Here is a 12,237-nt window from a genome sequence, read left to right as displayed (position 1 = left end):
TGCCAGCTCCAACACACCCCACCACCAGTCACATCTCCCTCTCTCCTCCCCTTTCTGGATTTTGCAGGGGCTGCTCCCTGGTCCACTCTTCCATCCCTACCCTCCAATCCCCGTCTTATGTCACCTTCCCACGCAACAAGAGGAGATGCAACACCTGTCCATTCTCCTCTTCGCTTCCCATCATCCAGGTCCCCACATAATTATTCCAGGTGAAGCAGTGATCCTTCCAATACACAAAAAGCTGGAGGAACTCAGCGGGTCAGGCAGCATCTATGGAGGGAAATGGACAATTGATGTTTCAGGTCAAGACCCTTCATCTGGACCAACATTCAGTGATTCTTCCAATCTAGTCTATTGCTTTTAGTGTTCAGAATGTGGCGTCCTCTGCTTTGGAGAAACCAACCTCAGACTGGGTGATCACTTTGCGGAGCACCTGCTCTCAGTGCACTTCCTGTTGCGTGCCACTTTTAGTTCTCAGTCCCACTCCCATTTCAATCTGGTGGTGGCCCTCTCCACTGCCAGAGTGAGGCCCAGTGTAAACTAGAAGAACAATACATTATCTTCCATCTATTGGTACTGGTTTATTATTGTCACTTGTACCGAGGTACCGTGAATAGCTTGTCTTGCATACCGTTCATACAGATCACACAGTGCGTTGAGGTAGTACAGGGTAAAAACAATAACAGAATACAGAGTAAAGTGTCACAGCTGCAGGGAAGTGCATTGCAGGTAGTCAATAGGGTGCAAGGTCATCACAAGGTAGATTGTGAGGTCAAGAGTCCATTTCATTGTATGAGGGAACCGTTCAATAGTCTTATCACAGTGGGATAGAAGCTGTCCTTGAGCCTGGTGGTATGTGCCCTCAGGCTCCTGTATCTTCTGCTGGGAGAGGGGAGAAGAGAGAATGACCTGTGTGGGTGGGGTCTTTGACTATGTTGGCTGCTTCACCAAGGTAGCGAGAGGTAAAGACAGAGTCCATGGAGGGGAGGTTGGTTTCCATGATGTGCTGGGCTGTGTCCACAACTCTCTGCAGTTTCTTGCAGTCCCAAGTACAGCAGTTGCCATACCAAGCCGTGATGCATTCAGATCGGATGCTTTCTCTGGTGCATCAATAAAAGTTGGTGTCAAAAGGGGCCATGACAAATTTCTTTAGCCTCCTGAGGAACTAGAGGCGCTGGTGAGCTTTCTTGGCCGCAGCATCACCGTGGTTGGACCAGGACAGACTATTGGTGATGTTCACTCCAAGGAACTTGAAGCTCTCAACCCTCTAGGCACTTTACAATCTTCTGAGATGAATACTGAATTTTCCAATTTCCGGTGAATTGCTCTCATTATTTCCCATTATCATGCTGATGTCCCTTTCTCAATCTATTTCCTTAAAATATCTTGCTAAGAATCAATATTCATGCTCCTTTTCATCTCATCTGTCTGAACCTATCTCCAAATACCTTGAACCTTGCACCTCACTCCTCCCAGCTCTGTTTTGAAAACTGTAAACTCTCCACCCTTCCCCCAGTTCTGAGAAAGAGTCACTGACCCAAAACTTTAAATGCTTTCTTTTTTTCCACAGGTGCTACTTGACTAGCTGAGTTCTTCCAGCATTTCTGTTTTTGTATCAACAGTTAGTAAAAGTTAAATCATCTCCAAGTAATTGATAGTCCCTTTAAATAATATTGTGCTTATGTGCGTGCGCGCTTGCGTCTGCCTGGCTAGGTCGGACGGGGAAGTGATTTTACCTGCTGTTGATTTCCAGAGATACTGGGTTAACAGCTACTCTTTAGCAGAGCAGATATTTAATTACCGCTGCTTGTGAAAGGATGTAATGATTAGGGGCACATGGCAATACTCTTATCCATATGGCAGTCGGCATGAATGACACCTTGAATATATACATTGTTCAAGTCTTCATTATACTTATTCAAATCAAATCAATGTTTTTTTTCTGTATCCAGAGGGTGCGATGAAACCAAATTTTGCATTTAAAAATAAATAGTTCAGAAATAGCATTGTTGCTGTTTAAACTCTTGCCCCGGGGCTTTTTAAAGACTCCTGTGTAAACACTCGTGCAAATTCCTGATATTCTGCTTAGATTTTATGTTAGCTAACTTCAAAAGATTATAAGAGACATTGAAAATACTTATAATCAACGAGAAAAATAATAACTATTGCAATTAAAAAAATTTTAAGTGTACAATCCTTTAAGTTTATCCTCCTCAGCAACTCTATGCGTACAATCTCATATCCCCTCTGACAAACTCCAAAAGGTCCACTTTCGGACTCAGATTTCACTCCTCAACGTGTAATTCACGCAAAAAAGTAAAGCTTCTGATGACTTACCGTCACTTAATTAGAGGGAAGTTTGAGGATCGTATTGTCCTTCTCAAAAAGCAAATCTGGTTGGAGCAGGATCTCTAACAAGTGATTAATTAACTCCTTAAAAGTGGGATTGATGAGATAATTTGGAGGCTTTACACTTCAGTATGGCGGTAGCACGGCCGGTAAGTGAGTTTGTATTGTTTTCCATTGGGGGGGTTGTGGAAAGAAGAGCTTGTCGGAGTTTGGTCATTGAGTGGAAGCTGAAAATAAGCATCAAACTTAACATGGGGGGGAAAAAAAATCATCCGAGAAAGTGGCAATTGGTTTCCTTCACTTATTTTATTGGAAGATTTCATGTGGAAGCTGGCGAAAAGCTCAAGGAACGATTGGATAAGTAGTTCTCGATCGGAGAATGTAACTTTATAATCGTTTTTGATGATACTTCTTTGTTGTCTTTCATACCGAGAAATAGTTTTTCATTGAGTATATCTGGTTGGGTGAGGGAGTTGCCTCTTTTCCATTTATCTTTCATTAAAATTAGTCTGTCCTGTGGCTGACGAAGAACTGGACATCTGTATGTAAATTTGTGTTGTAAACTAGTTGGAAATGCGTTTAATTTTAGCATGAGATCTGCCTAATCAAATCTATCAGAGGAATGTTGCGATCACAAAGCAAGAAACTTTTTTTTCTTAGACAGGAGTCATGGCAAGAATATTGCAGGTAGCAGTGTCACACCGCTTGAGAAAAAAAAACTATTCTTTATATCCAATCTATGCAGTTTTTCTTAAAGTTGCTGAATATGGCTTCCAGACAAAATGCTACCTTGTTTGAATTCCTGAACTGAAGAAAGCGTTTCTAACAAAGCAAGCTTTTAAATAATTTGCATGTTTATGGGAAGCGTGTAATCATACAGAGGGGAAGTAGGCCAGATTAATTCAATGTAATCTAGATATGGATGATGTGGAATATATGTCGGCATAATGTGTAAATCAGTTGCAATAAAATAAAATCTTCCAGCTATGTCTCAAATTTTAATTGTTTCATTTAATGGATATGGGTGTTACTGACCCTAATTATGCTTTAAGGTGATGAGATTCTTTCTGGTGAAAGTACACCTATAGTGATGGTAGATTGGCATTTATACACTGTGAAAGAAAGACAATGGTTTGAGATGGGATGGTATGTGACTTGTAAGGGAAACTGATTATTTTTCCACCTACCTACTGCCTTGTCCTCCATGACTGTTTGGAAATGGAGTAGCTTTGATGAATAACTGCATTAAACTTTGTTGTTGGAGTATGTAGAAGTAGGCTAGGTGGGAATGTAAGTAATGGTTGATGTGTATCATGCAGGTTGCCCTAGACTGCTTCAAAGTGGTTTAGAGTTGCACTCATCTGGGTAGATGGAGATTGACTTGTGCCTTTTTGGATGATGGAAGGACTTTGGGCATCTTGTGGCAAGTCACTCACCACAGTTTCCAACCTGTTCTTGCAGCTGCTGTATTTGTGGGTTTTTTCTTTTATTTGTGATCTTATTCAATTTCTAACCAATGATACCCTCTTCCTTATCCCCCAGGATTCTGGAGATGGAGCATTTTTTTGTGTTAATGTCATTAAATGGCAAGATTAATGGTCAGACTCTCTTGATGATGATGGTCTTTGTCAGAAAATTCTGTAGTACAAAAGTTATTTGCCATTTATTTCCTAGTCCTGGACTTTGACTAGGTTTTGCTGCATGCACTGTGGAGCTACTCTCCTTGGATTCAAATATGCCAGGAGAATAAATTCTGTACAATCAATTCTGCATCCCTTTTAATGATTTGTACCCTCTTTTAGGACTGCTCTGTCATTCTAGCCTTCTACTTTCAAACTCCCCTAAAAGCAAAGTTTTAAAGGAAGTGCACATCTCCTTCTTCTCTCCTGCTTACCCCTGCCCCCCCAAATTCCTCAACTAGCTTGATTTTTTTTTAAATGGTTGTATGTTTTTGTCTGTGGAGGATGCTGTTGAGACAAATTTTATTTTAAAAAAATATTTCCTGAGATTATGGTGTTGGGCCATCAGCTTGAACAGTGACAGTTCTTGCTCTGCGGTTCTTCCCCCAATTTGTTTGGTAAGGCATTGCAGCTTTTTGGTTTAATACAATATTTTAGCAGAAAATTCAGTCTTGCTGATATGAAATTGTATTATAAATATACTTAATTTTTTTAAGGTTCGTATGACACTTCGGAAGTCTGAGAAAACCAAATCCCCTAGGAAAGAACATCTGATTGCTCAACCTCATATGAAACATCCATTACAGAACAGGTATTATCTTTACAGTTGTGATTGATTACAAAATTTAGCACAATTGAAGGAAAACCAGGACGCACAAGAGACTGCTGATGCTGAAATCTGGAGTAAATCCAGCCCAGATAAAGGGTCTCAACCCAAAATGTCCATTTCCCTCCTTGGATACTGCCTAACCTGCTGAGTTCCTCCAGCAGCTCTTTTATATTTGTTACTTGATATTCAACTTATTTTCAAATAAAAGCATTACAATTAAGTTTGTTTCACTTTTGAAATATGGATAATTACTGGGTAAAGTTCATAACTGCAACCCAGATTAAAATATTATCCATTTGATTCCATAGTACAATATCTCCTTGGCAGATGTACATGTTTTCCAGCATAGATCCCCTGTTAACTGAGAATATTTTGCATGATTTTGTTTTTATTGATGCTCCCTAGCACTCTTAATCTGTGCAGTTACTTTCATTTATTTTGAGTATCTTGATAACTATTGTTTTTTAAATCAAACTGTCATGATAATTGGGTGCACAGAAACCAAGTCATAGAATGATCTTCTCCATGGTCACTCTACCCTGCTGTATGAGGAACTGTATTCCTAGATGTAGCTATACTTACACAAGCAAAATCTGCTGCTCTAGTAATTTCCCTAGAAATTTTACAATACATCTGATTCTTGAATAGTGAATACTTGTCATTCTGGGCTGCTGGCAGATAAAGTGCATGCATTGAATTTTGAGGAATAAATTCTCTGGCTTAAATTTTATCTTGAATACAAGATTAAGATCCTGATTCTGCCACAAAGCAAAAACCTCATTGGGTTAGGCAGAATCTGTGGACAGGTTGTTTTCTCTCTAAACAGATGTTGTGAATTTACTGAGGGTTTTCTTGCAGATTTTTTTAGAGCTTGATTTTGCTTATTTTGTGATTGATCCAACACCTGTCCATTTAAAGTAACTTTTTGTCCACTGTATTTGATATTCCTGTATTTTATAAGAATGGAGATTGCATTGTTTGTGGTACTGCAAAACAGTAACTTTTGCAACTGAATGTAACAGTTTAACAAAATGAGTTCAGAAGCATTAACTGGTTGATTGGAGTTCTCACTTCTGCATATTTTGTATTCTTGTTCCAAATACAGGTGGACACTCTGGTTTTACAAAAATGATAAAAGTAAACCCTGGCAGGCAAATCTTCGTCTTGTTACTAAATTTGACACTGTGGAGGATTTTTGGGCGTATGTATTAATATTTTAAATAGAACACTGTTCACAAAGTGGAAAATGTTTAATTAAAATGTTATATTTTTGATATTCTGCTGGTACTCAGGCTAGGTATGGAGATGAAATTTAAGTTGGCTGTGAATGCTGAATTAAAGCAGCTTATCTTCTTGACTAATATTACAGTACCTGATTTGATAGAATGAGACCAAACACTGAATTCTTTTCTCTGTAAAGGCCTAAACCAAAGGGTGGGGAGGGTGCAGGGATGGGTGGACTTGGTAGGAGATATGTTAAGAGAAACTCATGTCCTAGTACTTACCTGAGGATTGTTGTAATTGCATTTGTGTCCCTGCAGACGATCACCTATGCCACCTGTGAAATTCCTTATTAGCTTGCTTATAATGAAGATTTATCTATCAAAATTAAGTTGATTTGGATTGTTTTGGGTTGATTTGAAATGGAGTTGTTTGTTGTTAGTCCTAGTCTGAGAACTCTCCCATTTGACAATGGGATATTGGATTAGAAACAGTATGTAAATCTCTTGCTCCATTTCAAGTACAGTATCAAGCTTTTAGTATAAGGAAAACAAATCTTGGAAATTGTTTTGATGTACTTTTCAGAGCATAATAACTAACTGTACATTTGTTTCCCTGCTTGCTTGGTGGTAGTCGTACCTTTCAAATAATAGATTAGTATTCTTTAAAGAGGACTTTTTTTTAAGGAAAGGCCTTGTAATCCTTTTAAGTAAGAAATTGCTGTGGAAAAATAGCTACTGAATATTGGTTTGTTGTGCAGAACAAAGGAACTAGTTGCATTTAGTGTCAGACCTCCATAATTAATGTGTTTTCTGGAATGTAATTGTCATTTATTGCTAAACTGACCTTTCTAACACTTGTCTGGTACATCTGTGGCAATGCAAATTATTTCTAACTATATTGCCAATGAGATCAGTAAATTTCAGGATTCCCGTCAATGAGCAGATCTGGTTTGTGAACTTTTTTTTCTCGTGATGATCTGTGGTGTCAATTATCCTCTGCATTTTAACAACTATTTTCTGTACCCCTTGCTATTTGATACTTTAATTTTCTGTTTTCTATCATCCATTCATATTGTATATTTTCTACTCTCAATCTTCCTTTTGCTCTGGTTACTCGAGCAAGGTTGCAGAATTTCAATAATGGCTTTGTTTGAGGCACATGGTTCACTTGGTAAGGACAAACTACTGTGGTCCTGACAATACTTTTCTACTTTATCTGTATTTGATTATATTTGTCTTTACATTCAATCTTCTGAGGTAAATGTTCAAATAGGGTTTGTTTAAGTTTTGTATTTGATTCCTCCCTTTCTCTTACTTTTTCCATTTGTTTCAATAGATTATACAATCATATTCAACTTGCCAGTAGGCTGATGTCGGGTTGTGACTACTCTCTATTTAAGGTTTGTAAACTTTGATATTGCTTATGCAAAGCTTAATCCTGGTTCCAAAGGGAAATGCATGGACTTGTGTAAATTATGCATTGTGTTCTATACCATAGTCACATAAAGAATGTAAAGTGCACTGCAGGGAAATGAGTGTCTGTAGAAAGGAACTTATTCCTTCACCAACTATTGAGTTCTGCCTGACTACTTGTCTACACAAGTAAAGAACCTTCACCCAACATTCCATTGTTCATATTAGAATTTTACACTATAACTTTGATCTTTTTGCTTTGGACCAAAAACTCTTCCTTCTATTGTAAAATCTGTTGTCTCCCTCTCCCCCCCCCCCCCCCCCCCCCCCACCAATTAAAAAAGAATATTTTTATTGAGTTAGTGAACATTTATGAAGAACATTTGAGTCCAATTAGTATACTACCAGAGGAAATGCAGCATGTAATGGTAGAATAAACTCTGTGGTAATATCAGGTGCCTTCAATAGATTATTACTACTTGTTTGAAAATTCCCTTGAACAGTCTTGATTCCTTGCTGCATCTCCCTTGTGAAAATGTCATCTTGCTCTAAGGTAGCCAATTTCACTGCTGAAATTGCAAACATTTTGAATTTATTGCCCAAAGGCTTGCAGTTGCATCGTCACAGAAGTCTAAATTAAACTTGAAATGTGCACACTTACAAAATATTCATATGTGGGAGAGAAAATTCATGACTATGAAAGTAACAAAGTCTATTTTAGCTTAAAATCAACATCTGAATTTTCATTAGGAAGAGGGTTTGAGGAAATCTACACAATTCCAGAGATTTCAAGATCTGAATCTTTAAATTGGCCATATTTAAATTTTTTAGGTAATTTTTGACTTTTGTACTCTCTAGGATGGCATTGAACCCATGTGGGAGGACAGCAGAAACAAATGTGGTGGAAGATGGTTAATCACTTTGTCAAAGCAGCAAAGGATGCAGGAGCTAGATCAGTTCTGGCTTGAAACAGTGAGTTAAATCGATATCGGAACACATTTTTGGGTAGTGTACCTCCAAGTGACTTTATTTCTCTTCAAACACTTCGTCTTCTCTGTAGCCTTTCTTAAAAGGGGAGGAAAAATGGCAGTATCCCTTTTAAATTCTATTTATTTTTCTCTTGCCATGCTATGGGGTGATGTATCTGTACCTGAAACATTTGTGAACAATTCTTAAGTAGAGCTATCTCTTGTGACAATTTAGTACAGTTGTGATTGTGCAAAGAGCCTTTCAATGTTAGAACTTTGCTACCTCCAAGTTGGAAAGTTGTGGTTTTAAGCTGTGCTCCAGGGACTCAAACAGAAAAATCTTGACCCTTGACTAGTGCCATTTTGAAGGAGTTCAGGACTGTTCTTAGTGCAGCCTGTCTGAAACCAAAGTAGCTTCTTTCCTACTATTGGATGTGAGATCCATTGTAGTAGTTCAAAAAGCAGGAGTGTTATTCCCAGTCACTTTCTGGTATCTATCCATTTCAGCATGGGTTCTCTGATCACAATTGTATTGCTATTTTGTGGAGGGTTGCTATGGACAAATTAGTTGTCATGTTCCATACCAATAGTCCTGTTTAAACAGTTATAAAGTGCTTTGATATTCTAAATCCATGTGAACTTTTGAAATCCTAATTGTTTTTAATCAACACTGTTGTTGGACTGAACCAAAATTTTCAAGTCTTGTTCCATCGTAAAGGGATGCTATAATTCAATGAGATGGTTGTGCACTCAATCTTCCTTTCAACCACTTTCTTTTTAAACTGCAAACAGCTTCTATCATTTCATTCTTTTTGTATTTAATATTTTGCTAGTTGTTGTGCCTTATTGGAGAAGCTTTTGATGAATATAGCAATGAAGTTTGTGGTGCTGTAATTAATGTTCGAGCAAAAGGAGATAAAATCGCAATCTGGACCTGTGACGCTGAAAACCAAGAAGCAGTTCTGCATATAGGGTAAGTTGATGTTTTTTGCATGGTTTTTATTTTGATCAGTGTTTAGCCATTCATTTTAAAAACCTGAGCAGTGGAAGGTTTTTTCCAACTGTTTTTCTTTTCAGTTCAGATTGTCTGTCTGTTTAGCTCTTTTCCTATGTTGTCAATTTCATCATGTAATGTTATAATTTGAGTTGTCTCAATTTAATGGATTCTGCTTGAAGATGCAGTATGTAGTCCTTTTATTTTCCTCCCCTGCTGTAAGGTAGTATAAAATGCTTGAATTGGTTTCATTTTGGATAGCTTGATATTGATTCTTGCTAGGAAAACGTTGTCAAATCAGGGCTGAATTAAACTTGTAATACATGATGCACAAAAGTGTTAAATGTTCTGATAAAGGGGCACAGACTTAAATTCTCTTTACCCCAGATGCTGCTCAACTTGCTGAGATTTTTCAAGTTTTTATTTCAGATTTCAAGCATCTGCAGTGTTTTTATTTCCATTTGTGCTCAATGAGCCTTGGTGCAAACCAGTTTGGTGAGGACAAAGTTTGGAATCCATTTTGTTATCACCTCTTAATGGCTGCAAAACATGTTCAATGTACAAACCCCATTTTGATCTGTTTCCTGTATTTTTAATTATGTAGTTTTAAATACAAAAATTTGTTCAGGCATCAATAAATTTCACAATTATTTCATTCAACATTTGCTTTTTCATTCCAACTTGTAATTTCTTGTCAGCGAGAATATCAGAATTAAATGGTGTCTCTTACCATCTCCCTTCTTGATGATCTTTCAACTTTTCTTTCAGATGCCATATTCAATATTTAGCCCAATTCCTTTTGTCCTTCCATTTGACTTCTAAAGGATTTATTATTCTATATTCAAGGAAATGAGGGAAAAATGATAACTCCCAGTATCTTTTTCTTTTTCTTCTAGAAAAACAGCTGATTCTTTTCCACTCTGTCATGGAAAGATTTCTTGTTTAATAGCTGAAGGACAAAGCTCCATCTTTCCATTCTTTAAAGGGCAGAAAACAATTGCTAGTAACTTCCATTTTACCTGTGGTGTGATCTGTATTTGTACACCTACAACTGAATGTGATAAATACTATAGTAAAACACAAACAATGCACAACCATCTGTCTTCCACCATTCTACTATGTAGTTATAGATATTGATCATGTTTTATTGTCAATTTAAAAAAAACTCTAATTACCTGTATAATATATTTTAAGCACCACTCAAGGCCAATTCTAACACTAATATATCAAATACAGAAGAGCCTGAAACTACTGCATGAGTTTTTCTAAACCAACCTCAATGGCAATGCAGGAAAATCTTAATCTTTGGCCTATGACCCAAATGTTTTATTTTACAATTTCATTTATGCAGCATTTTTAATATGCCAAATCATCCCAAGGTGCTACATGAGCATTGACAGTGACAGTGAAAATTTCACTCCAAGTCACATGACATGTGAAGTTGGGTGACTATAAAAGCTGGACCAAAGATGACAGTAATAGCTTGTGAAATTCCATAGCTTGGTGCCAAGGTGGTTGAAAGCATGACTGTCAATAGCAGAGCAACTTTTTTCAGAATTGTTTAATTGGCTGAATATTTAGATACAATTTGTTCATATTAATGTACACTCGTGACATTTCAAATGGATTATTATAAAACATTGTAGCAAATTTGTCTTAATTTATCTTTTCTCTTGCACAGAAAAATCTACAAGGAAAGACTTGGCCTTCCTGTTAAGGTTGTGATTGGTTATCAAGCACATGCAGATACAGCAACAAAGAGTGGAGTGGGAGTTAGAAACAAATTCATTGTGTGAAGACTTTGTTCTGAATTGTAAAACTATAAAGTTGTATAAATGAATTTTGGGAACACTTAAATCAGCATCAGACTTGTGCAGATTTTCCTAAATTAAATGTTCTTAAAACCATGGTTGTTGCAATCTCTTGCTTTAACATTGGATTCAAGTGTATGGCTTTTACTTGTCATTTGGACAAAACATGAATGATATATTAAAGTTGTGGGATTTTGAACTTTCTTTCGAGTATAGTTGATGTTAGACCAACAGACACATTGTACTCTTGGAGAAAATGAGTTGCCTGCAAATAATGTTTCCAGTCATAGTTGTGTAATTATATTTGATTTACAGTTCCTGCTATTCCTTTAATACAATGAGGGTAATGGAAAATGATCTTCTTGTGTTTTAGTATAACATGCATGCCTATGACTTGTATTATTTGTTATAATTAAGAATAAATTACAACACAGTTTGAAGCATTGACAATGTATAGTATCTAAATTTGGCTTTCATTTCAAAGATGTAAACACTTGTGTTGAAATAAAGCATTATTTCTGACTTTGCTTCCTTGTATTAATTTTAAACAAGTTAAGGATGTGAATACATTGGAGAGGGTGCAGAAGAGAGTTGCCAGGAAGCTGCCTAGGATGGAGTGTCTCTGCTATGAAGAAAGATTGCGTAGGCTGGGTTTGTTTTCCTGGGAGGGGAGAGAAAGACCTAAAGAAGCTTGAATGAGATTGGAGGAAGAACTTACCCTCTGGTAGATGAAATCTTGAATGCACTGCCCAAGTGGGCAGCAATGGCAGATACCATCAACTTTTTAAGCATCTAGATGAGAATTTGAATCACAAGGGCACAGAAGGCTAAGCACAAAGTACTGATATATGGGATTAGTATGTGATGGTAGGCACTAAAATGCCTGTTTCTATGCTGTATGATGTTTATGAGCCCTCCATATTTGATGTAGATGTATTTTTCATTCTGATTGTTAACTTTATGAAATGCTTTATTAGTTTTGAAGGGCTGTTTTTCACTTTAATGTGAAAACTAAAGGTCAATGGATGGAAAGTTTGATGGAAAGCAGCCAAGTAAAATGATTTGTCAAAGAAGCTGGCATCTTTGATTTTAAAAACTAACAATACTGTGGAAAGTACTAGATTCTAATATTGTAAATTTGACTGCAATGGCATATTTTAATATCACTTAACCCAGAGCCTGTGGAAGCC

The 12,237-nt window shown here is 37.1% G+C and overlaps 1 protein-coding gene across 1 annotated transcript; it reads left to right on the top strand.

The window, feature by feature from the left end:
- The first annotated feature begins 2,467 nt into the window (after positions 1 to 2,467).
- LOC127569456 (eukaryotic translation initiation factor 4E-1A-like) lies at positions 2,468 to 11,568 on the top strand. Its single transcript, XM_052014124.1, has 7 exons — positions 2,468 to 2,498; positions 4,526 to 4,620; positions 5,744 to 5,839; positions 7,198 to 7,261; positions 8,133 to 8,246; positions 9,076 to 9,215; positions 10,918 to 11,568. Exons 1-7 carry the CDS (start codon positions 2,481 to 2,483, stop codon positions 11,030 to 11,032), a joined length of 642 nt encoding a protein of 213 aa, XP_051870084.1. The 5' UTR covers positions 2,468 to 2,480; the 3' UTR covers positions 11,033 to 11,568.
- Positions 11,569 to 12,237: the final 669 nt, after the last annotated feature.

This window comes from Pristis pectinata, chromosome 4, assembly GCF_009764475.1.
Source record: "Pristis pectinata isolate sPriPec2 chromosome 4, sPriPec2.1.pri, whole genome shotgun sequence".
Classification (NCBI taxonomy): domain Eukaryota; kingdom Metazoa; phylum Chordata; class Chondrichthyes; order Rhinopristiformes; family Pristidae; genus Pristis; species Pristis pectinata.
This window is presented reverse-complemented; position numbering and strand designations above follow the sequence as displayed.